This window comes from Meriones unguiculatus, chromosome 2 (assembly GCF_030254825.1).
Source record: "Meriones unguiculatus strain TT.TT164.6M chromosome 2, Bangor_MerUng_6.1, whole genome shotgun sequence".
Taxonomy (NCBI): Eukaryota; Metazoa; Chordata; class Mammalia; order Rodentia; family Muridae; genus Meriones; species Meriones unguiculatus.
Genome location: NC_083350.1, coordinates 62,525,954 through 62,552,784, shown reverse-complemented (window position 1 = coordinate 62,552,784; position 26,831 = coordinate 62,525,954). Strand labels below are relative to the sequence as shown.

The window sequence follows — 26,831 nt, the reverse complement described above, 5'->3', positions numbered from 1 at the left end:
CATTCCTGATAGCTCCATTCCTTCCATGTGGCTCTACCCTCATGGGACATGGGAGTGGGTGGGAAGCCATTTTTCCAGGGGAGGCATTTTCATCTAGACCATTACCAAACACTGGGTGGCCTATTTGTCAGTCACTCTGAATTCCCTACGCAGGTGCTCTGAGCACTGAAAGGTAGCCATCAGGGACTAAGAATATATATATATATATATATATATACACATATGTACACACACATATACATATATTTATATACACATCACATAAACATATACACACATACATATACACACATATTTACATACACATATACATGTAAGGTAGTCACTAAAGAGCTTATGTGTAAGCACAAGGTCCTGAAGTTGCTTTCTAGGACCCACATTTAAAAAAAAAATGTGTTGGGTGTGGTAGTATGCTTATAATTCCAGCACTGGGGAGACAGAGACAGAGAGATCGAGACAGAGAGAGCCTTTACACTCGCTAGGCAGCCACCCGAGACTACTTGACCAATTTTAAGCAAATAAGAGACCCTATTTCAAAATAAATGAAAAAACAAAAATAAAGGTTCATAGCTCCTTAGTGCGGCTGTCCTCTTGACTCCTCATGTAGTCATATACGCATGAATATGCACACACATCCACTTTTTAAAATTAAAAATGTCAAGATGGCTCTCCTGTAAGTCTGTCCAAGCTACAGTGTATGTTTTGCTCTAGAAATCACAGGTATAAATAGTTGCTCATTCTACTGGTCACCGACTTCTTTTTGTAACTGGTAGAAGGTATACAGCAGCTTCCTGATATACAATATTTTTTTTTTTCATTCCACAATTTTCACCTCTGCTTTAGTGGGCCTTTCAGCAGCAGTCCCGGGTGCTGGCTGAAACCTGCCTGGCAGTCCATTAAACTTCCCTGGCTTTTCCTCATCCATCATGCCTGCCAGTTCTTCTTCCTGCATGTCCGTGACTGATGGTTGTGCATCTAAATGCTAGGCATTGCAATTTTCCTCGCTGATCAGACCACAATTCCAGCCTCAAGATAATTGTGAATTCTGTCTTGGCCATTTATCATCTTAACTGTTAGTGCCAGTTTTATATAATGTAAATTTAATAAGCTATGCCTCTTTATTATACACCAGAATGGTGAGGTGGAGAGAGAGAGAGAGAGAGAGAGAGAGAGAGAAGACCAACCAGTACAGACTGCATGACAACACTGGTCGTCTGGGTGTTTTAGGACCACTGTAAAGTGAGTGGGGAGCTGCCTAGCGGATGATTGTTCCCAATGGCTTCTCAAGGCCTTTTTGAAATCAGCATAGACTGCATCTCCCAGCATGTGCTAGGCCTCTGGGGTTCTTCTTGCCTGAGCGCTGTTCGGGACCCCGTGGCCTGTATCATTTGTTTATAACTCCTTTTCCCAGAAGCCCACTCAACATCCTAACTTAGAGATGTACTCAATTGAGACTGCTGGGCCTGGGGTTTTCTTCTCTTTTCTTAAGGCAGCCATCCAAAAGTTTCCTGGGCCATTTTGTCAGGGATCTGTGATGAGTTCAGAAAGCTATAAAGATGGCATTTTTAGAATTCATATGCACCCATATCCTTTGACAGCTGCTGTTCTGTCTGATTTTACACTGTGGGTGACTTCTGTTGGCCCTAACTCTGCCTCTGATTTGTCCCGGTGGGGGCAGGGGGGGAGCAAGGCAGTTTCCCAGAGAGTAGTCTGCAGCTGGTCTTTGTGCCTGTAGTTGCTAGGGCTTGAATGCTGTGGTGGTAGCCTACATTTGGCTTTCAAGAATGTGAACCTCAGTAGGGTGGCTCTGCCTTCCTGCCCTCTGTCCTCAGGCAGGCCATTACAGACACCTTTCCCTTTCTGCAGAGCGCATTTCAAGATGCTTGCTTCCTTCTGTACCCCCAGTGCCATGACAGGCTCAATATCAGCAACAAGTTTAATGATGACGTGGCTTTTTCTTTTTTGCGTATATTTGTATGTGTATGCATGTTCACATGGGTGTGCGCATATATGTGTGGACACGTAAGAGTGTGGAGGTGAGAGGATGATTTTAGGTGTCTTCCTTGACTGTTTTGGATTATTGAGGCAATCTCCCATTTGAACGCAGAACTTACCAAAGCTGGTCTAGCTAGCCAGCTCTCTTTGGGGATGCTCAGTGTCCACCTCCTGTAGGTTGGGATTACAGATGGACCATCCTACCCACTCAGTCTTTACATATGTGTGAGGCTCCAAACCTCAGGCCTCATGCTTATATGGCAAACATTTTGCCTGCTAAGCCCTCTCCTCGGCCTCCAGTCTGAAGATTTTCTTGCTGCCAATTTGAGAATGATAACTTTCTGTAGCTAAGTAGGAAAATATCCAATTATAAATTTTATGTTTTAAAACACTTTGTAAACATATTTAGCACCATAGAATCTGGTCAGTCATTTAATTCTATATGGCCTTGCCAAAGAAATTCTTAGAATATTAGTCAGTTCCTTGAACCATACCTGTTGTGTTAAATCAGTACTGGAGTTGGATCTTGTGTTTTTCACTTCCAGATGACTTGAATTAATAGATGTTTCATTAATAGAAGTTGGAATAATATTAATTTTCATAATGAAGTTAATGACAGCAGATTAAAGAAAAGCCACAAGCTTATGGATGTTCTTAACATCTTGATATTATTATTAAAAACTAACATCTAAACCTTTTCAGTGCTTATAAGAGTAAAATGTTTTCTTTGTATAAGACTGTAGAAATTTTAAAAAGTAAAAACAAGCAAAAATGCTATTCAGAAATGCTACCAAAGTTAATAATAATGACTCACTTTGGAACCTTTCTTTCTATTTTTCTTTGCTTTTTTTTTCTTATAGAGCAAGCCACAAACATATTCTAAGTATTTTCTGTGTCACTGTAATATTTAAAACATTATTTGATGTCCATATGATAGTCCCTTGCATGGCTGAGCTGTGATCCACTGGGGTTCATTTCATGTCTCTCATGCTGTCAATCAAGTGGCTTCTTATTGTATGGTATACTTAAAGCTATTTTAATATCATTGGAACCTATTCAGTGTGTGATGTTGCGTTTGAACTTTGTATCTAGCAACATTGCATTACGTAGGTAGGATTTCTAAAGCTCCTGTGTTACCTAGGTGTATTCATGTGCTATTGTCAGGATGACACTGTGGCTGTGGAAACAATGGCCCCTGTAGAACTCAGCCCTGGCTCCTCTGCCTGTGCACACTCAGTGCTCTAATTACAGTGCATGTAATTACTTGTGTGTATGTGTGTGTGTACACATGGCGTGCTGGTGTTTGGAGGCCAGAGGTCAACCTCTGGTATCATACTTTAGACTCTGTTCATTTGTGATTTCAGAAAGGATCTCTCACCAAGTAGGTGAGACTAACAGGCCAGTGGGACCCCAGGGATCCTCTTGACTCCTCAGCACTAGGAGGCAAGCAAGCTACACCCTCTCCTTTCATTCCATAGGTTTGGGGATTTAACTCAGGTCCGTAAGGCTTCACCGCAAGTGCCTTACCGTCTGAGCCTCTCCCCCAGTACCAAAACATAGTTGATTTCTTAGGTGCTCAGTCTGAAGCCAATCTCAGTGGAAAATAAGTGTGGGTGTAAAATCAGGTTTCACAAGCCCTTGGTTTTGGAAGATATCAGAGTGAGAAACAAGAGGATGATGCCATGCCTGAAAGGGACAGGCAGCAGAGGCCCATTGGGAGAAGACTCATGCCTTTAGTCCACTCTGTGGCTTCAGGGAGCATATTTGGGTTTCCTCCACTCTCAAAAAGCTTCTTTATAAACTGGCCTTGCTTCTTCCTCATCCATAAGTGTATTCTTCCTGTAAAAGCAAGGAATGGAAGCAGGAATGGAACTTTGATGCTTCTGCTCCCTTCACCAGAGAAAGCAGCCATGTTCTAACAGTTAGAATCAAACCAGTGTGAGTCGAACCTGGGCACATGTTTGGAAGAATGCAAAACATCAAGTAGCCAGCATGCCCTTTCTCCAAAGAAAATACTTCCATTTTCTAAGATAGTGGAGGGTCTGAAGGATGGCAGAAGCAGGGCCTACTGGGGGCCACCCCAGGGGGTGACCTGCAGGCTCCAGTTCCCTTTGTCAATGCTGTTAGCTCCCTTCCCCTGCAGCTTTATTTCTGTCTGCCTGGCACCCTTGTGTACTCACTTGATGGAGACTCCTGGCAACCGAGCTCTCCTGACAGCACATTCACCATTCCAGGCTTACCTGCTGACTGCTGGCGTGCTTCCAGATCTAGCTGCTTGTAGAAGAAAAGTTCTTTTGCTTGGGGAAATATTATCTATCATATTTCCCCAAAGCTTGTGTTTTGAGCCAGGAGGAAAGAGGGGGCTCTTTAGTAGCTAAGGACAAGAACAAGGTTCATCTGTTTCCTTTAGAAATTGGCCATGTAACAAGTTATGCTAGCCTCTTAGAATGTGGGGTTTTTGTACCCCAAACTTGGCATGCTGCTTCCTGTAAAAGCATCCAAGCTTGTTGATTTCCTTCAACCACTATTGCATGCTGCAGGCCGTAACAAGAGCCCCCTGGCAGGCATGTTCACACAAGGCTTTGGTATCCCTTTCTCAACAGTAAAGGAGCGAATTAATGTTATTTTATTAATTGACATTTTACTTTTTTCACATTTTATTTATTGTGACTGCATGTGTGGGCATGTGCTCACCACACACATGTGCACAGGTCAGAAGACAGTTTGCATGTACGAATTCTTTCCTTCCATCCTGTGGGCACCAAAGGTCACATGGCCATCATGTTGGGTAGTAAGCACCTTTACATGCTTTACAGGCCATCTCTCAGGCCCTCAAATGACTCTTCGTAATGACGTTGAATATCCTCTGGGAAATTTAGCAAAGCAAATATTTTTCTGATATTTGCATAAATAATGTTCCAGGTAAACTCCAGCTGAATCATTCATAATAATTTGTAACTCCTTTCTTTTATTTTTCTCTTCATCATCTCTGGACAACTTGCTCTGCTTTATACTGTACAAAATTTGTTACTTACTGATCAGTACCTTAAGGGTTTTCTAGCTCCGCTTGGGCTTCACTGTTCACAGAGTCGTTTCTGTTCTGCTGACTGCAGGGTCAGAAGCAGGCAGCTGTTTGTCTCTGAGGCCATAGCAAGGGAACTTGGTGCGGGTGCTTTCCTGTCAGGGCTCACGCACCAACCCAGATCATTTTCTTCCCCATGAATTCCTGTGAGCCAACGTCCAGAGTTCTGTGCTTGAGGCATTGTGTTTGGGCGTGTGCTTTGTTTCTGATAAGTACATACATCATGTTGCAGACAGTCTATTAGAAGTTGAGAAGAGAAAGTTTTGGGAGCCTAAGATTTAAAAAAAATTTAATTTATATATTTATTCACTTTATATCCCGATCATGATCCCCTCCCTCCTATACTCCCAGCCCCACCCTCTCTCCTTCTTCCCCCTGTTTTCTCTCCACTACTCCTCAGATAATGGGGAGTCCACCCCTACCAACCCATTTCTGTTGAACCATTTAATAATTATGGAGGACCTTGGCCTCAATTTGGGCTGCTTACTTAGAAAATGTCAACTTGTCTCTGTGGCATTAGAAGAAAATGTTAAATAAGGAGTCTTAGAGATGAATAATTAAAAGGCTAGAATTTTTTATGGAAGGGGGGATGAGGTCTCGTTCTGTAGGCCAGGCTTATCTGGAACTGACCTTATAGCCCAGTCTGGCCTCAAACATAGAAGAGATTCTGCCTCCGCCTCTACTGTTGGTATTACTGGCGTGAGTCAACAGGTCTGGTTTGATTTATTCTGATACCTAATCTGTTTTAGAGTGTAGGTAAAGCTTTGTAGGTCAGGCTGTCTTACAGTTGCTAACCTAGTTTAAAAGCTAATCATCTGTCTATATAGTACATATCTATGCTACTTTAGTAGGAAATGAAACAAAGCTACGTGTGTTTTTCTAACCTTTGTTGCGACTTAAGTCCTAAGGTGGGAAACTTGTTTTCTTTTTACGGTTGTTGAGATTTTAAGAGAAGAGTTATCAATATGAAGGCTTTTGGAATGCTTGAATTTAATATTAATGAGCAGCATATTTGACCTGCTCACTGTGTTCCTTCTGTCCAGTGAAATGCCATGAAGGTCCAGTGTAAAGGTCTTAAGAAACTGCCTTGTATTTCTTTCATGGGCTTCCCATGGCTGCGTTTTATCTAAAAATCTATCCCCCCTTACAAGTTAACCAGGAAAATCAAACCCCAGTAAAGCACAGTAGTGATGGCATCCTGCTAACCCACCCTCAAGCCTCTCTGAAATAAGCACTGGACTCCAGAGCATGTGTGGGGTACATACTCTCTCCTTGGTTATTTAGCAGGACTTGGGTCTTCACGAAGGCTTTTCAGACTATATTTTATGCTGACTAGAAGCATAGAGTCCAAACTTGTGGGTACCTCAGAGTAGACTCAGTCCAGCCACGCTGCAAATGTGTTAAACGTTCATGAAATATGGTGGCTGCATGTTCCTGGCCTCTGCATTCTTTTCATACAGACGGACAATCGCAGATTCCTGGTTATGCTTTAGAATGACATAAAACATCATTAATGTTATTTTCTAGGGTGGGAATATAGCTCAGTTGGTAGAGTGCCTGCTTAGTACCTGTCATATTTGTGAAGCTCTTAGTTCGAGCCCCAGTACCACATAAAACTGAGTGTGACTTTACAGGTGTAGCTTCTCCAACACAAAATCTGATAGCAAACTCCCTGTTCCTCTGGCACGCGGCCGCCTAAACAAGACCTGAACATTTAAAGACATGGAAGGGACAATCTCATGGGGCCTCAACCCTTAAGAACTGCAGGCCTCTGAAGACTGTGGGAAGTTGGCAGAGTAGTCTTCCCCAGGGAAGAGCCCCCGGTTGGTAAGCCAGTACCAAATGGTCAGCCCTGAAGTCATATATATAAGTAATATTGTGTGGCTGGAGAAGGTCGAATTTATACAGTAGAGATATGCAAGCCCCAGTCCTACTTGTGCCAAGGTGGGATGATATCCATGGGAGGCCTCACCGTCTCTGAGAAGAAAGGGGATAGGAGAGGAGAAAGGAGAGGGAGGGACTGGGAGAAAAGAAGAGAATCTTAAGTTCCAAATGGGATGTAAAGCAAATAAATGAATTAATTAAAAAAAAAAAAAGAAAAAGAAAAAGAAATGTGCAACTATGTAACAATGAAAGTAAAAGAGGCCATGAATTTGAGAAAGAGCAAAGTTGGGGGGCACATGGGAAAGGCTAGAGGGAGGAAAAGGAAGAGAGAGAAAGTGGTAATTATATTCTAATTTCAAAAAATAAAAAATGTTATAAAAAAATCCAAGTATGTAGGGTACCTATAATCCCAGCAGGTGGGGGAAAAGGAAGGTTGGAGGTACAACATTGGTTCTTTACCTCTTTAGGGAATTTGAGGCCAGCCCAGGATATACGAGGCCATATCTACAAAGAAACAACAAAAGGCCCTCCTAGTTTTCTTTGTTACAGTGGACAAAGTTCAAATAGAGTACTTGTATTTCTTAGAACGTAAATAACATATAGGAAACAAAGCCAAAGGCAGAGCCTGAAGCCTGTGGTCCTTTTAGTGGTGGTGTTGATGTGAACAGGGGCCTTCCTGCCGGTCCACAGCTCTCCTCCACTAAGAACGAGAGGGGACAGGCTAGCTGGGCCCAGCTCTGAGCCTCCCTGACTGTCACCACAGCTCTAGAGCTACCCTCTGAATACACTCAGTGTCCCTCATGTGGGTGATGCTCTCTGTGTGAGGTCGGGTGGCATGGGTGCTCTCTCAGCAGCCAGTAGGCCATGTCCTTGAAGCATGGCCAGGGCTTTGAGACTCTGAGGGTCTCAAAAGTCAGGGCATCCAAAGGGGCTCCCGAAACTGTTGAAAGTCAAAGCAAAGATTTGCGGATTAGTAGGGTCTCAACCACACCACGGCCAGCCAGTCCACTCCACCCAGCAGCAGTGGGGTGCCCCTCCTCCTCAGCCCATTTGGTTTGGAGCTGCTGAAGCTCGGTCCTTGCTGCCATGTTACCTTCCTCTCTGCTTCATGACACTGAGCTAGTCCCTCCCTCAGCAGCAAGAATAGGATTTTAAGAGCTTTGGGAAAGGCTCAACTTGGAGGAGAGGATTTGTGGCCCCTGTGCTGGCTCCTTCGCTCTTCAGAGGGCTGTGGTTACATTCTCTATACAGAATGGTATCAGAGAGAGTAACTAAGGATAAGTGAAGGCTGCTATAGAATTATTTTGAATAGTGTCCCCTCCCTACTTTCAGGTCTTCACAACACTGCTAATGTGGAATTCCTGAGTAGGAGTCCCAGCTGCATCTGAGGATGAGTCGTGACATGCTTTCAATTAGTATCAGGAATTTGCCCCAAATTAATGTTCCAATGCTCTTGCCGCTGCTAAAGCACTTTAATTGTCTAATGTGCTTGCTATTCATTGGCATAGTAAAGCTTCCGAAAGCACTAAACATAAACTCAGTGGAAGTTAAAGTCACAGAGCTCCTAAGCATAGAAATCGTGTTTAGGAAAACTGGGCCCTGGGGCCCCTGTAGAGACTGATACCCCAACCAAGGACCATGCATGGAGAAGACCTAAAACTCCTGCTCAGCTGTAGCCCATAGACTCAGTCTCCAAGTGCATTCCCTAGTAACAGTAACAGGGACTGTCTTTGATATGAACTCAGTGGCTGGCTCTCTGATCACCATCCCCTGGGGGGTGCAGCCTTGCCAGGCCACAGAGGAAGACAGTGCAGCCAGTCCTGATGAGATGTGATTGGCTAGGTTCGTATAGAAAGGGAGAAGGATCTCCCCTATCAGGGGACTAGGGAAAAGGCATTGGGGGGGGAGGGAGAAGAGGAAGGGAGAGTGGGATTGGGAAGAGATGAGGGAGGGGCCCAGAGCTGGGATAAAAAGTAAACAAATTGTAACAAATAGTAATAATTTTAAAAAATGTAAAAAAAAAAAAAAAAGAAAGAAATCATGTTTAGGGATTTAAAAAAAAAAAAGCAATTATGGTTCCCAAAGAGCTCCGCAAAGAGGCTTTCCAGCACAAGGGAGGAAGGCATGAAAAGGAAGACTTCTCTAGAAAAGAGGACTCTCCATCAGAAAGTGGCATGGCTTAGGGATTATGGGTGCCAGGGACCATGAAAGTCAAGGCCCATGACCGCATAGAGGGTCAGAAGGACTCCACGGGACTGGCAGAGTAGGCCCTGCTAGAGCCAGTCTCATGGGAGCACACTGGACAGCCGCCAGGTTCCTTCCCAGGAACCACATAATGATATTCTACCTCCCAAAGAAGCCGCCAAGCCTGGGCTTGCTGGCTTTGTATTTACTTTAAGACATTTCTCCAGCTTTAAACATACAAAACACAGTTCATTCTCCTCAACTGCCACCCCCCAGAACCATTGTACTTGTTGAGAAAATACTTTGGAATTCAGCCTCCTCCTTGACAGGAAGGAGGGGGGACATAGCAGGATTGAGTAGTAGGACTGGGTAGCAACCCTGTGAAGTGTTTGGATCTCCCAGAGTTTTCAGTTCCTTCTATAGTGAGAACACAGAGGAAGGGGAAGTCTGGGGGCTTCTTGACCTCTGCCTGACCTCCGCCTGGCTTAGCTTGGCTTGGGACTGTGACCTGTTCCATGCTACCTTGATAGCTGAGGGAAAGTATGCCACCTTCACAGATGGTTCTGGCTCAGTGGCTTCTCTTGTGTCAGAGGAACTGTGTAGGTGTAGCCTGTGTTCTTAGGCACGGTAGCCAAATGATGTGTGCTTACTCTCTATGTCTGTAGGATCCTTGTAGAAAACCCCACAAATCACAACTGAAAACTTTCTGCTTTAAATTGTGTCTTTGCTGAGCGTGCATGTGCCTTCTCTTGTTCTTATCTCCTGAACGATACCGTAAAACAGCTGTCCGTTCAGCATTTGCACTCAGTGCTGCGAGAAAAGAAGCTGGAGGAGACTTCAGGAGCTCAGGTTGTGGCGAGGATGGTTGGGATATGTGTAAATCCTATGTGGCGGTTTTTCATTCATGGCTTTTAAGGTCTGGGAGGGCCCTGGCGGCAGTTTCTCATGGATATGGGAGGTGCCTCTGATGCCAGCTCAGCCATGAGCAAGATAAAGAGAGAGGCTCAATTGGCAAGGGGCTCCTTCTCAGTGGGATTTCTCAGGCCTGCATAAGGGAAGTCCAGGCCTGTAGTGGTGGTCTCAGGGGGAGAGGAACCAGAGAAAAGCCCCCAGATTGGCAGTAAGCTTCAGAGTGTGTGTCAGGGTCACAAGACCTTGGAGGCTATGGTGATAGTCCTGGGTAGAGCAGGAGATGGCCATGCCTTGAGGAAAGCTCTACTTCACGTGGGTTCTGGAGCAGTGGGAGAAAAGTACGGGTGAACACACTTACTGCCCTGAGCAGGCCCTGTCCTGTGGGGGCCATGTCAGGAACAGGCGGGCAGTGGCAGGGGATAATAGGTATTCTCTGCTGACAAAGTGACACAATTAAAGCCAACAGAAAAAGGCAAGTGTATTGGGGGCAGCTCTTGGGCCAGGTTAACCAAAGATTGGGGCCAGGGAAGTTGCCGGGTAGACGGGGAGACAGAAAAGCTGGAAGGTAGGGGCAGAGAGAAAGAAAAGAGAAAACCAAAATGTCTGTATTATATAGTGACGAGCCTCTGGGGGAGAGAAAGCCCAGCTCCTGGGCTGGAAAGTTCAGGTAGAGGGTGGGGTATTCCAGTCATGCCCTGTCACAGGCAGGGACTGAGGGATGGTGGGAGAACTTGGAGGCCAGGTCCAGTTTAGTTAAATAGGAAACCTCAGTCACTTGTCCTGGGTCTGAATACTAACAGGTGGAGTGCAGTGAGAATGAGCGAAAATCAAGTGACATTTTAGTCACAGTGAATCTGTAGGGTAGCATTGGAGAGATGGCAAGGCTGTAAGGCAACCGGCCCAGCAGTTGAGTTAGACCTGGGAAGCAGCAGACACTTAACATTCAATCTTAGATGAACTTTAAAACCTAGAGATAGGATAAACTTGCCTAGAAGGTGTGTGGAAAGAGAAAGAATAAACGCCCAGACAGAAACTCCCAGGTCTTCACAAAGCCATATTAGCATTCCGAAAGGAGCAAGTGAGGGAGCCGCCATTCAGGTCAGAGACTAGCTGACCTGTTCTGAGAGAAAGCAACTGACTGTGTCATGTGCTACTAAGGGTTGAGTGAAATCCAATGAGTAGCCATTGGACTTGACAGCACACAGGCCACCATGGGTTGAGGGGAGCTAAATTGAGTAGTAGAGATAAAGTTAAATTTCTATCAGGTTGTGTTGGAGAGCACTTTAGTTGCCTTTTTCAGTTGGTGGAACAAAATACTCTGCTAAGATGAAGTTAGGAAGGAAGGCCTTATTTTCCCTCACATCTTTAGGATATAGTGCCTCATGACAGGGAAGTGTCCTAGTCTAGAAAATCCCTCAGAGATAGGCCTAGAAGTTTGTCTCAGCAGATGCTAAATCCTGTGAAAAATGACGATCAAGATTAATGATGATAGGGAGTCACTGGGAAGTTAGGAGGTGGAGCCATAGGCGGTATTAACTTTTGGGAGAGGCTTTTCTCTGGAGGAGAACAAAGAACCAGGCACCAGATGACAAGGGTGGGACCAAGGACAAGACAGGTAAAGTGTGACAGCGGAGAAAGAACCTTGGGTCAGAGGCATGGAATGGCTTGGAGAAAGGACTTGGGCCAGGTGGTGCTTGAAACTGTTCCCTCTGGTACTAGTTTTGTTTTTCTCTTTGCTGTGACAAAGTAAATGTCCAACAGGTGCGATCTGGGGGATAGAGGGTTGAATTTGACCCCTGGCTTAAAAGGATACAACCCAAAGTATGGCAGCTAGGACCTTCTTGGTCTGTGTTGACAAGAGTTGGAGCTATAAATACTGTAAAGAAAGTACTTATAGCTCCAACTCAGGAAGCAGGGAGAGGGAATGCTAACACTCAGCTTGCTTTCTCCTTTCCCCCTCTCTTCTTCCTTCCAATCCCCCGGCCTGTGAGACGGTGCTATCCATAGTCAAGGTGAGTCCTTTCCCCCAAAGTTCGTTCTCTCTGCATCTCCCTCACAGACATACCCAGAGGCTTTTTTTAGTCTCTGATGTGAGTCTAAATTAGATAGGCCTAGATGACAACGAAGATTGACAGTCACACCTCTGAGCCGTCCAGTGCAGTTCCTCACTTGGGGTCTCTTCAGTGTCCACCAACTCTGTTCTCCTGACACTGTGATTGAGTACACGCCTCACGGAGTCCCTGGGTCTCCCTCTTGGTGCAGAGCAAATAAAGAAGCAGCAGCTGATTTTCTACAAAATGGAGGCTCAGGGTGGGCAAAAAGGCACAGATTGTTTGACCTGACCATTGACTGTCAGATCAGTCCAGCTAGTAAACCCACTAAACCTCTAAACCCACTGTGATTCAGACGTAGTTCCTGGCCTTGGGGAAAAACATGTGAACAAGCCCCTCTTCATTTAGAAGAGTTTCCCTGGGGTGGAGAAGTAGCAACAAACAGCTTGGGAAGGAATGGACCCCCTGAGGTTGGCTTGGTGCTCCGAGGTGCATCATTTGAACTGTCTCCAGTGGGTATGTGTGTTAGGTTGGTGAGGAAGAGACTCTAGGAAGAAAATGTGACAAAAGGAAGGGGCTGGGGACTTCAGGGAAAGATTGCAGCAGCAAATGGGAGGTAGAAAAACTGACCCAGCAGCCCCCAGAACTGAAGGAGCTGGAGTTAGGAAGGCATTGTAGCTTCCACTTGAGTGAGTTGTGCATGACCTCTCTGAGGGTGAGTTCTACTGTGGGAAGGAAAGACTCTGAGCTGGCTGCAGCTCCTCACAAATGCTGAGCCTTGGGTCCAGGGATATGATCTGAGTTCCAAGGCCCCAGGCAGCCTGCTTTGCCTGGTTTTAAGTACTGGGGACTTGGCTCAGTTTCCTGCTTACCCAAGCTTGCTAGCTCTTGTGGCCTAGAACAAGTCATTTGTATGTTGTGCCTGCTTCCTCACTGGAAAAAAAAATAATAATAAAAGCTGTGACTGTTGTCACTGGGCTCAAATGAAGGCCCCAGCTCGGCATGCTCTGTCATACTTTGTTGCAAGCTGGATGTAAATTCTGGGGTTAAGTGCCCTGGGTTTGAACTTTTGGTTCCGTTGATCAGCAGTTGTGTGATCGTGGACAGTGTACTCTGCCTTGGTTTCCTAATCTTCACAGCTGGGGAGCACCGATACCAGTCTGCTGAGGTATCTAACCTGGGCGATACCTGAGAGGGGCTCCAGGTTCGCTGGATCACTGGGTGCTGGCGGTGGGTGAAGGGGATACCGCATTCAGGAGGCCAGGGCTGCCTATGCCTCTGTGTGATGTTCTGTCTTCTTTCCAGTTCCGCCTGGTGGTGAAGACAGCCCTGAAGCTTCTGCTCGTGTTCGTGGAGTACTCTGAGACCAATGCACCGCTCCTCATTCAGGCTGTCTCTGCTGTCGACACCAAAAGAGGTGAGCGGTCCCTGCCCCGGGGTCATCAAGGTCACAGTGTCTTAGACAGGGAGGCCTCCCCTCTTCTAGTGAGTTACTGGGAACATCCTCTCCGTGAAGCCTCTGCAGAGCTCGCTGAAGTTATTATGCCTGGAATGTGAAATGGCGATGAAGAAAATGCACATGTGGACTTAGCCCAGATATATCAGACCTTTGTCTTTTGCCCCCACAACTGAAACCACACAGAGCTCCTACCCTCCACATCCAGTTCAGGACATCTTCTGTCCTTTCGTCTCTTCCTTGTCCTGGGTAGCACCGACCCATAAACATTCCTTGAGCCTTCTGCCTTCCTTTCCTATGTCCCATGCTGGGTCTTACTCAGAGGCCTCAGCATTTTTAACCTGCTGTCACCTACCACCCTGAAGTACAATTCTTCATCATTCCATGTAACCCTGTCAATGGCTCCCCAGTGCCCACAGCACGAAAGCATCTGGGTCTTTCCCAGTAAGGGACTACCTGCCTGCCGTGCCATCTCCCTCCTGGTGGGCAACACCCTTCCCTGTCTCATGAGCTCCTAAAGCTCCCAAACAACCTTTCTCTCTGCTTTGCTGTCATCACTGCCTGTGTGTTGACTTGAGTACATCCCACTCATAGATTGCCAGGGTCTCTGTCTCCCAGCTTACGGATCCAGCTGTCCTGAGCGGAGAGGCATGCTACACAGAGGTAGAAAAGAGTGGAGTGGCATATGCCACGTGTCGTCTCAGCACTGAGGAGGCTGAAGCAGAAGGATCATGAGTTTGAAGTTAGCCTAGGCTTCCTAGAAAGACCTGCCTTGAAAAGAGAGAGAGAGAGAGAGAGAGAGAGAGAGAGAGAGAGAGAGAGAGAGAAGAAGAAGAAGAAGAAGAAGAAGAAGAAGAAGAAGAAGAAGAAGAAGAAGAAGAAGAAAGTAGGAGCTGTAGCTATGTTGGTGTGAACCATGCTGTGGTCTGTAGTGGTGTAAAGCCTTTAGCTAAAGTGCTGGGATGCCTGTGTCATCCCTTGCCCATTTTCCTCCCTAAGAGGACCCAGTTGTTCTTATCTCCGCCCCAACAAAAGCTAAAATACCTAAGAAAAAAAATTAATAATATTTTTCTCTTCCTGGTTTTAATAGCAATACTTCACTTAGAAGATGTAGATGATCACCAATCACTTTTGATAACAGGCAGGTGTGCTGCACATCAGTGTATTCCCATCCAACCTGTGCACACTTATGGACAAACCAGCCTAGTGTGGCTGGTAGGAGGAAGACAGCTCTAGATTTCACTGTTTATTCAAACTAGTTATGTCTGACTCAACATTGCTCAGGATACCCTTCTGGTACCCATTCAAAATGTGAAAGACAGTAGCTTCCTGGGTTCTTTGAAGGTCTGAGTTAACGAAAGCCACCCAGGACTATAGGCTGGGCTCTGAACGCACAGGCAGATGCCAGCCCTGGCACAGTCAAGCCAGCCTAGAAGCTCTTGCTCTCTCTCTGAGGGAGTGCATAAGTCAGAGGCTGGAGACTGGAAGGTGGGTCCCAGGCCACAACCACTTTCCATCTTACCACAGACATTTGGTACCAGATAGAAACTAACGGCAGAGTATCGGGCCACCTAACAGTCCCGAATAGGGACAACCAGTGGCTAAGAAACTACGACTGGCTTCCCCAGAACCAGGTTGTTAGCACCTCAAGCAAACGGAGGGTATTTGGGAACAAGGCGATTCCCTTGATTTCTCCTTCCTGCGTATGTTCCATCTCCCAGCTCTGGAGTTACTTTTGTACATTGAGTGGAATTTTTGCTAGCCTCTCTTAAATGTTGGGTAACTCAAGAGCACTTGACAATGGGGCCATGATGTAGGGATGTCCTTCTTGTGGCTAACGGGTCTCCTTTGGCTTTGTTGAGGAGGATCTCCCAGCGTCCTTCTTTGGAGTTCCTACTGCATAGAGGACATGTTGTGGAGTGGGAATGACCCTCTGATGAACCATCCAAGCTTCATTCCACAGCCCCAGCCTGAGGCCTCTACTATCCCAAATCTCTCCAACAAGGCAAAGTGATGGCCATCTTTTCTCAATTAGTAAAAAAAAATTCCCATAGATTGTTTTCTCAGCTTGGTAGATCTTGCCTATAAAATTTCTTCAAGCTTTGGCAAGTGCTGTCATCTGCCTGCTGCTAAACACGAAGAGCTGCAAACAAAGGAATATCGCTAATGAAAAAGCTCGGAGAAACCTCATCATGTGTGGCTCCACAGCACAGTTTCTTCATAGATATGTGTGGTCTTGGCTGTGATTTTCGTAATGCATACATATAGCGTCATCCTGGTTTACTGCTAGTAAAGTTGTCCCAGGATTCTATGATGGAATTAAACATACAAATGTGTCATGGAGTTCTGTAGAGAGCAACACGAGTTCCAGGTGTTTCCAGCAGCAGGTCTTAGAGCAGTTTCCAGTTCCTTCTCCAGTGGGCTGGAGCACAGCCTATGTGCCAGGGATGATGGAAGGAGAGCTGAGCATGTCCACGTGGGCACACGTGCAAAGAACTCATAAATTCTGCTCCACAGAGAAGCTTCAGACTCACCCCTTGGCAGGAGCAACTGGCATGGGAAAGTGGAGACAGTTGTCTTTCTTTCTGTTTTTCTTTTTTTTTTTTTAATAGACAGGAAAACTCTCAGAGTTGAGGAATCAGCAAATAAAACTATCAAAGTAAACCAAAACTCCCTCAAAAAATCATGACCACCTAACACAATTGGAGTCATCCCACACCAGATTCCCGTGGTGGCTTCTTGTTTACAAGAAGCATGCTTGCCTACCTTTGAAGGTTTCACTATATGACACTGGCTTAGACTGGGCCACTTAGAGAGCCTAGAAAGAAAGCAGAGTCCATCACTGGGGCCCAGTAATGTAGCTCAGTGGCAGAATATTTGTCTAGTTCAGTCCTCATTACTGCAAAACAAAGCAAACAAGCAAGCAAAAAGTACATCCTAGGTAGTAATTAATATTTATGAATATGAATGTGTGAACATTTTAAATGTCTCATTTGACCTAATCTGCTATACTTTTGCTTTGGGACTAGAGTAAAAAAGTGTGTGTGTGTGTAGAGGTCAGAAGTTGATTTAGGATATCTTTCTTAATCATTCTCTGAGGTCTGAGGTACACAGGGTCTCTGGCTAAACCAGAAGCTCATTCACTGCTTTGTCTAGACCGACTGGCCAGTAAGCCCCAGGGATCCATTTATCTCTGACTCGTAGCACAGAGATTATAGCAACACACCAACAGGTCTAGAATTGTTATGTTGGTGCTGGGAATCAAACTCAGAACCTCATGCTTGTGTAGCAAGCACTTTACTGACTGAGCCATCCCCAGTTCTGGCTCTCTGGATTACATCTTTATGCCAATTTTTCCTTGGGGATGGATGCAGCCTGACAGGCTAGAATACAATACAGAAGTAACTCACGGAAGCTCTGAGGAGATAACTTATTTGTCATCTTCCCTTGTCAGACTCTTTTCCTTAAGATCTGGTGGATTTTCAGGAAGCCAGGCAGAGTGACATTCCTTATGACATTTAGTTAGCCTCTCCCACAATGGGTAGGATTAGGAGCAGACAGGGTTAACTCATTTTGTCATAAACCTTGGGTTCTATTAATTGGGTCCAGCACAACTTTTAAGGTTCTGTTTTTCACTTGAATGTAAAGTGATGAGATATGACATAATCCCTGTATATGCATATCACACATGATTATCACTGAGTACAATCTAGCCATCCCTTTAAGCAGTGCTGTCTCTGGTTCTGCTTGAGGGTGTCTTGAATGGTGAAGACTGTGCAAAGCATGGTGGAGGCTAAAGGTTACACACTTGAGCTGGACCTCTGCTGTTCATTGTCAGAAGTCTCTGTGGAGAGTATCTAGATCTATAACCTGGAAAGATCAAGAATGTGCTGATAATTTATAGAGGAATCACACAGAAAATGGTTCACACTCCAGCCCACAAACTCAGGGTTAAGCCAGTGCTTCTGTCCCTCCTAATATTTATCTTGGCCATGGAAACTATGCCAAGAGATTGTCTCCTCCTTTGTGGCATTCCACTTGACTGGCTGGTCTGGAATGGGAAATGTATTCTAGCTCTCTCCTAGAGGCTTGAGAGAGAAGATTATGAGCCTTCAGTGGCTGGGCTCACTTGGGAGGGACTTTTATCCCATGCCTTCCACAGCCACCCACAGCCATCCTCAATGCCTCTCCTTTGCTGTCATCACAGACTTATCTGAATATTTCTACCACTTCTGTTGGTTCTGTGCTGGGGTCTATTTTTGTGCTTTCATTGAGCTACTCCACTAGATTCTAAACCTATCAAGGGGAGTTATCCACCAGCCTCTGCATACGGCTATGCCAAGACAGTATCTGTTCCCTGATGGATTAGAGATAGCGTTCTTTTGCTCTAGATGTTCGCTAGAAAGCTCTGCCACCGTTAATGCTTGGGACTGATCAAGAAATTAAAGGTCTCCATACCTCACTCAGAATGTGCTGGCAGACTTTCAGAAAGTACTTATGAAGGGTTTTCCCAGCCAGTAAAGTTTGCGTTCCAAAAGTGTGTACATGAAAATTATGTATGTAATAAAAGGAGACTTAAAAATTATACATTTAATAGAAAGGCAACTCCTCAAGCAAATAGCTGTGGATAATGTACATGAGACAGGATAGTATACTGATTGCTGGGACAGGAACAAGTCAAGCTTATAGATGTGTCCACATTTACACATGCAATGACTAAAAGACATGCTCCATCCCTGGGAGAGAAAACCTTGGTGAAACTTCAGTATGGTTGGGGTAATGTGTGCTATTGAATTACTGTTTCATTGATTTTTGCTATGCTTTATAGGTGTCAAGCCCTGGTCCAACATCATGGAAATCTTGGAGGAGAAAGATGGAGTTGACACAGAACTATTGGTTTATGCAATGACTCTAGTAAACAAGGTTGGTTGATGTATGTTCTAGGTTGAGTTATACCCCCCCCCTCAAAAAAAAGGAACACTCCCTGTGAAGAGAATCTTTACAGCTGTAACTCAGTCATTAGGACAAACTCTAATTATATATGACTGGTGTCCTTACAAGAGGAAAAGAGAGAGAGAGGAAAAGGATAGTGTAACACATACAGGGAAGAAAGCCACATGAAGACAGAGGCAGAGATTAGAATGGGGAATCTGTGGTTCAAGCAGTGCCAGTGTTGGCTAACCACCCTAGAACAAGTCAAGGAAGGATCATTCCATGAAGCTGTTACGTAGCCCTGCTGATACTTTAATTTTAGATTGTAAAGTTCTGACTTGTTAGGTCACCTAGCTCATGGTAGCTAGTTACTGCAGCTGTAGGAAACCAACACCACGTGAAAATGTAAAATTGCTCCTCGTGAGCCACACCATCTGGACACCAGGTTGGTAGCTGGAAGGTAAGGGCAAGCATAGTAAGAGGAGGTTTCATACCAAGACTCACCCTTAATGGCATTTCCCCTTTTTAATTAGCACCTTGATTTGGAAGACCTGATTCACAGGTTAGGAAGACACCAGGCTTCTTGTTTGTTGGATTATGAGTCTTGGGCAAGGGTGAGGCTCCTGGAGGGAGGTCCCATCTCCTTTTGGTTGTCATGACCTCACCTTTGTGCTCTAGTTGCTCCCATCACATTCCTCTCTGGCCATCATCTTGTGGGATAATCAGTCCTTGGGGGCATCAGTTCCCATGGTGACACTGGACAGGCTATGTTGGTCCTAGTGTCCCTTCATTCAGATTGTCACACCCCACACCCCAAACATCATTGTCATCCACCCTGAGGATTTTCTTTAGAGTGTTAGACTCATTGGCTATGAATCTACAGAAGCAAATACACTGACGAGGAATAAGGTCTTGGCAGGTTCTACAACCTTTTGCTGGAATATAACTGGAGACCTGCTTTTCCTAGTGAACTTAAGACATATTTGTAATGAGCAGTTTAAACATGAAGTGCAGCTTCTCCTCAGTGGTAACATGTTGCATTCACTCTAAGGATGGGATGGTGTGGTCTATCTCCTTAGCAGGCAGAAGACCAGCATGGGGGTACCTGAAGCAGATCCAGTGTTCAGAACTCACCATACAGTCGACATTGGGCTGATGGGAGAGCATCCTCCATGATTGGGGTAGAGGCTGATAAATAGAAATAGATGGACACATTCTCAGGCCATATATCACAATCAATCCTGCATAAATGACAAGATTCCAACGTAATGCATCAAACTATACAGGGAAACACGTGAGAAAGAGAGGAAGATGGTATTGATCTGTGGTTGGTGAAGGTGATAAATTGAATGATGGATGAAAGGACTCATTTTTGGAGTTCAAAAGGGACACTGAGATGGATTGTTGGGAGTAAGAAGGTTTTTAGAAGAGTTATTAATGCCACGGGCAAACAGACGGTAACATGCCGTGTGCTCATAGGAGAGTTCAAGCCCTAGCACCAGGGGCAGACAGCATGATGGGGACTCTGAGGTAGAATCAGGCCCACAAGGCAGGAGTGGGATCCTTCCATAGGTCTCTGAGTAACGTGAAGTTAAGGTTTAAACCGGGGGCAAGAGGCATAAATCCCTGGTCAGGGTATGGTCCTGCTCATTACTGACACGTCTTTGTCTGGGGTCCCAAAAGCTGTCACAATTATAGGAAATCCCTTTTAAGGAGATTAGTTCCTCCCTGGCACCTTCAGCTCATTCCTCCAACAAGCCTGAGGTTCCCTGAGAGTTTACACTTCCTTGTGGGTCATTGTTTCTGTGGTCAGATAGGGAAAGGGAAGGGCACAGTGACCCTGTTTTGGATAGCCTACTATGACAGTTCTTGCTTCTTCTTTAAAAAATAATAATTTCAAACAGTGTCTCCCTATACAGTCCTGGTTAGAACTCAATGTGCTGAGCACATTGGCCTTGAGCTCGCAGGGATGCTCCTGCCTCTGCTTCCTATGTGCTAACTTCCTATGTGTTAAGATCACAGGTGTGCACCATCACACCTGCTTGTTACATTTGCTGTTCCCACTCCTCCTCCTTTTTAAGATTTATTTATTTTTGAAGTGTCTGTGGATATATGCACATGTGTGAGCAGGTACCCTCAGAGGCCAGAAGGGGGCATCTGATACTCTGCAGCTGAAGATATAGCTAGTTGTGAGCAACTTGATGTGGATGCTGGGAACTGAACTTGGGTCTTTTGGAAGAGCAGCCAAGGCTGAGCTGTCTCTCTAGCCACCACCCTCGCCTGCATTGATTCATCCATTTATTTCCTCCTCCTCCTTTTTCTCTTTCCTTTTTTTTTTTAAACAGGGTTTCTCTGTATAGCCTTGGACTGAGACTCACTTACTCACTTTGTAAACCAGGCTGACCTCGAGCTCACAGAGATCCTCCTGCCTCTGCCTTCCCTAGTGCTGCGACTACAGGCCTGTGCCACCATGGCCAGCTTGTTTCTTCTTTTACTTTTATATTTATTTTATAGGAGTTTTGTTTACATGTATGCCTGTGCAGAATGCGCATTCCTAATGCCTGTGGAGACTAGAAAGCTTGTCCCCTAGAACTAGAGGTATAGATGTCTGTGAGCTGCCATCTGGGTACTAGAAGTTGAACCCAGTGCTCTTAGCCATGTGCCATCTCCCCAACCTCTGCATTTACACTCAGTGAAGTGATTGCTAGTTAGTGCGGAGCTAACGCTTATGTAGTCATGACAGGAAACAGCCACGTTCTGGATAGAAAATCATAAGGACTTTGCTTTAGTTTACCTTGCCGTGTGGTTTGAAGTACACTTCTGTTGTTGTTTTTGTTTTTTTTTTGTTTTTTTTTTTTAAGATGAACCTTATCTCTTTGCTGTCCTTTTTTCATCATTCACTGACCTTGCTCTATAGGACTCTGAATTCAGCAAAAACAAACATTCCCTCCTGCCCAGTATCATATACTGTAACATTATCTTTCTCCTTGGCAGAGGCTGCGGCCACCTTCCTTACCACAGCAGCGGCCCGTGGGCACTTGGCTGCCCATCGCTGGCAATGCTCACCCTCTGCTGAACACAGTGTGGCACAGACCAGAGACTCCACTCTTGCTCCTTCTTTTTTGGCTCTTCTGCTGTCTGCCCCAAAAGGACAGTTCTCACCTTAAAAAGAAAAAAAAAAAAGATTTTATTCTAGAGCCAAATTTGAGTGACTGTGGTCCGGGAACACAGATTTAGGTTAATTCAAATCTTATGTTCCAAGGTGGAAGCAGCTTCATGAAGTTGTATAGTTTTTCAAAACAAAGTCATTCATCAAGGCGAGTTTAAAGTATATTGGTGGGTTACATCAGAGAGGTGGTTACAGCAAGACAGGGGAAAGCTTTTCTACAGGCCTGAGATGCTGTCTGATGACATTGTGAGCTTTGAATTGGTGGAAGTGAGGGTTTGTTAAGTTCATAGATTTCAAGAGGTTTTTGTCTATTAGTCAGTGTTTATTAGACTCTCTACTAGTTCTGAGTCAGAGGTGGGTAAAGAATGGCTATTTGGGGTGTGTGCTAAAGCTAGCTAGGACAGGGTAATCAGCATCTGGACCTATAACACTTCAACCTCTCTACACCACTGCAGTTCTAATAAGTCTAGCCGTCTGCGAAGGCACAGCTCTGCCCCGCCCCAGGAATTCTTGTTGACATACCTTGTCCATGCCTATCATGAGTAGTTTTTACTGTCAATTTGACACACTCTAGAGTCACCTGGGAAGAGGAAACTGCAAATGAAGACTCTCCTTGATCAGATTAGACTGTGACCTTGTATGTGAGGAAGTTGTCTTGACTGATGATTGATGTGGAAAGGCCCAGCCCACTGGGGGCTGCACCACCCCTAGGCAATCGGGCCCAAGAAAGCTAAACATGAGTCAGAAAAACAGACTAGCAAGCAGCATTCCTCTGTGGTTTCTGCTTCATTTTCTGCCTGGGTTCCTGCCCCAGATTCCCCCAGTGATTGACTATGACTTGGAAGTGTAGCCAAATAGGCCCCTTCTGCCCTGAGGTTGCTCTGGGTCAGTGTTTTATCACATCAACAGAAAAGCAAACTAGGACAGTGCCTGTTCTTTACCAATGGAGAAGGTCCTGGGAGAGGTCATTCCAGATACAACCATTCCTGGAAAAGCCCACAGACCACTGCCACTGTGACTTCATTTTGCCTTATTAAATTGCAATCACGTTTATGGCTTCAATGAGACAAATGCACCAAGCTACCAAGCAGAGTAACAAAATGAAATGTTAATGTGAGTCTGAGTCTGGGGAGAAAAATAAAGATTTTGAAGTCTGCCAAATTGTATTGCAAGTTGGGCAGTTACTAACAAGAATCAATTTCAACAAAATAAATGATGGTATAAAAACTTTGGATTTAAAAACTGACATTTTCATGACAAGACAAAGACAGTAAACCCTAGCCTGCCTTGGGTTCTGAGACTGATGTGGCTTTTTTGTTTGTTTCTTTGTTTACCAGTGACATCAGTCAAACACTCTACCTTTTTGTATCCCTACCCCTATCTTGGAAAGAATTGAGGGAAGGAAGTTGCTAAAGTGAGACAGAATCCTCTACTACCATACCTGAAATTCCACTGGAAGAGCCCCTTGCTTGGAGTGGGCTCTCATGCCCTGGTCACCTCACAGAATAAGATGAGGTAGATGGGGAAGGAAGGGTAGGACCCCAGGAGCTCTGGGAAGAGCTGCTGTTTCCTTAGGGCCTGGGGATAGTTAATCAGGCTAAGTAGATGACTTTTTTAAAAAAAACATTCAATTTTATCACTTTATATGTTAAAATGGACCTTTCCTTTCTGCTATGTGGCTATATGAGTTTTAACACACATGCTTGGTTTGACTTTGCAGTTAGGATACATATAAGCTCTATCTTCCCTAAAACAAATAAACAAATAAATAAATAAAGATAATAAATAAATAAATAAATAATAAATCTCGCCTGTATCCTTTTATATAGACATCTTAACTCCCTATCAATAAGCCTTGGCAACCACTGATTTTCTATATACTACTATAATCTTGTCTTTTCAGGGTCAAATGGAATCGTGTAGTATGTAACCCTTTGAGGCTGGCTTCCTTGTCTCTGAAAAACTTGTGAGATGTAGGTGTGTTGTTGTATATGTTAACAGCTCACTCCCTTTTGGGGGTATATAAGGTTGTACTGCACATGTGCCTCACAATAGTTTCACCCACGTGTCCTTTGAGGGAGGGTAGGGGTCTCTAACTTACACATCTGCCCATGGAAGGGGTTGAGGATCACAGCTCGTGACTTCCAGAGGTGAGCCTGGAGAGTGTGGGAGCACAGGCTTTACCACGCTGGTGTTATATTCCATGATGGTTTTATCCCTGGGTTATCTCTGAAAACTCAAGGAGAGACAGTATTTCCTTGAAGACAGAGTTTGGTCTCTGAGGAATGCCAGTAAAGAATTATTAGTGACAGATCCTGGCAAGACAAAGTCTCAAAGAAAACTGAGGTCAGGAATGCCAGATGTAAGCAGCTGTGGGGCATCTGCGGCATCAGGAAACTCTTGCCGACGGACTTTCTGGCAAGGCCATGGTCTTTGCCAGCTGTAGGTGTCTCAAATGTGAGCATGGCGGTGGAACGGGGCGAGGCCCAAGTGAAGGAAAATGAGCATATTAGAACAGCAGTCTGGAAAGGTGACCATGCATCTGGGATGTGGGACCTTCCTACACAGGGAGAAATGCCACAGTCCCACTGCAGCCTTCGTGAACACTGGAGGGCCACAGGCTCAACTCAAGCTAAGTTTTCACAGTAGAATTAAAAACGGCTGCTTGCAACTTCAGTTCTGGGCCTGTTACTTGGCCCTTGGAGACAGGGAATTAACTATAGAGGCTTAGCGTAGCCCCCCCCCCCCCCGTTTTTAAGTGGAAAAAGAAGCTGTGGGGCTGAGGAGGTGGCTCAGTCAGTAACATGCCTGCCACAAGGCAGGAGGACTTGTGTGGGTCCCTAACCCCCACATAGAGCCAGGATGATGTGAGTGAGGGAGGTAGACAAGTGAAGCTCATTGGCCAGCTAGTCTGGCTGAATTAGTGTGCTTCTAGTTTGGTGACGGACCCTGTTTCAAACGTTAAATTGGGAAGCCATTGAGGGAAGCATCAGAGCAAAAGTCCTCTGTCCTAAACACACAAACACACACAGAGACATAGACACACAGACACACAGACACAGACAGACACACAGACAAACTTACACACATACACACACAGAGATACACAGACACAGAGACACAGACACAGATACATATACATCACACATCCATAGACACACACACAGAGATACATACAGACACAAAGTGCACATACATAAACAGACACAGAGACAGACAGACAGATGTGCATGCACACGCACACACACTCTCTGTTGACTAGAAATATGGAAAATAGGAGGGTAAAGAAGGAAGTAGAGAGTGGAAACAAAGAGATTAGAGATTTGAGTCTCTGGAGGGCCCCGCAACTCTGCACAGGTTTTAAGTCCAACTAGCCTGCCTTCCTCAAGTAGCCTACGCTGTAGTCAGTAGGCAGTTTGCACGTCTCCAGTTATCGTCCGTGCTTCTGCCTGGTGGTCACATTCCCCTCCTGTCCTTTATCAAATGTTAGAGTTCTCCGGGAGACCAGAGGGTGAGATTGTGGTGACAGTAAGACTCTCTGGGGGGCCTGCCAGGTAGGGAGGGTGTGGTGGTGGTAGGGGTGGCAGTGGCTTAGTTACTGGTAGTTCTCAGGCAAGGCCCAGCCGTTGTGGCAGACACAGCCGTTGTGTGCTTGTAGCTCCCAAGTCTTGGAGCTCTTGCGCTGTGGTCTCCTTTTGGGGTCCCGTGGGTGATGGAGATGACCATGCCTCTGACCTCAGCCACCGAGAGGTGTGTCCTCTTCAATCAGCATTACTTAGCAGATAAATAAAGACCTTCTTTTTACTGTTGCTAGGAGAGAAGTGAGGCTTGGGAGATGATCCCTGTGCTCGTGTTGGTCTGTGTCTTCTGGGGATAGCTGATAGGTTGAAAATAAATTTGAAATAGATGTGGTCTTCTTAGAAGTACAAACAAAGGCAGTCAGACAAACAGGGACGGGAGAGCAGCGCCTGGGAGTTCAGGGTGGATAGCCCGTGTGGACGCAGGAGTGTGTGCAGACTTGGATGGGGGCCCTGTGTGGGGCTTCACCCCCGTCTCCAGTCCTCCCTCAGCTCTTTCCTCCTCACCTGTAAGATGGGGAACCTGCAGTAACTCTCAAGGCTCCTGTTCCGAGCAGGACCCTGCTGAGATAGCATCCTCCCTTTAGGAGAGGCAGAACTCAGAGCAAAATATGATCCTCACTGCCCCCCTTTACTTGTCTTTTTCTGGCTCTTGCTGCTTTGAAGTTCCTCATGTTTTCCAGAGTTTCACAGACTGACGAGAGGCCTTGCTGAATCTTAATGGAAGAGAATCATTAAATTACAGCTCACTGTTATATTGATTGTAATAGGAATTTCAAATCTAGAAGCATATTAAATTTCCATTGGCTCATGGTAGCTCCCACAAGCTTTGCCACTTAGAGCAACACACATAGATCAGCTTAGTTCCCAAGCGGCCTGCATCCAGACAGGTCCTTATCGGGTTGTCTGCTTATAGGGCTGGAGTCAAGATGTTGACCAGGATGGACTCTGGCAGCCTTTTGTGGCTGTCTGCGGGACTTTCTTCCAAACCAGTCTGAGCTCAGGGGAGACCTAGGCCCTCTTTGAAATGATTTACCCATCATTACTATAGAGGACTATCTGATTTGGAACCTTGATGCCACTGAAAAAATCCTTTCCCCCAGCTAGCGGAATCATGAGTGTAACAACTCACCCACAGGAGTATCCAGCCCCCAGCCCCCACCGGATTGCAGGGACTCCTGCTGCAGTGTATCCCAGGAGCAAGAGACCTGAGTTTACTGTGCTCCCACTCAAAAGATCTCCTCATTGGGTGAATTTGCCCTGTGTGGTGCACTGCCGTGTTAGAATTGAGGTCACTGGGTACCACATAAACATGTCTTCCCTGCCTTGTGACAGTCCCCTGAGATACATCTGTGTCTGGTTCTTCTCTTGTAGACATTGTCAGGACTGCCAGATCAAGACACCTTCTACGACGTGGTGGACTGCCTGGAGGAGCTAGGCATTGCAGCTGTGTCCCAGAGGCACTTGAACAAGAAAGGGACGGACCTGGACTTGCTGGAGCAGTTCAATATCTATGAGGTAACAGAATGTTCCTTTTCTCAGTCACCTATAGCATCAGTAAAGGTCAAACAGTGATGTCACACATTCT

General features: G+C 45.5%; 1 protein-coding gene across 8 annotated transcripts in view; it reads left to right on the top strand.

Moving 5' to 3' along the window:
* Fhod3 (formin homology 2 domain containing 3) overlaps positions 1 to 26,831 on the top strand; it is a 410,673-nt gene that overhangs the window by 253,965 nt on the left and 129,877 nt on the right. For all 8 annotated transcript variants that reach the window (XM_060377581.1, XM_060377579.1, XM_060377576.1 and 5 more), the window contains exons 7-9: positions 13,414 to 13,525; positions 18,393 to 18,487; positions 26,618 to 26,761. In XM_060377581.1, coding sequence (XP_060233564.1) covers positions 13,414 to 13,525; positions 18,393 to 18,487; positions 26,618 to 26,761 — 351 coding nt within the window. The remainder of the gene's footprint in view (positions 1 to 13,413; positions 13,526 to 18,392; positions 18,488 to 26,617; positions 26,762 to 26,831) is intronic.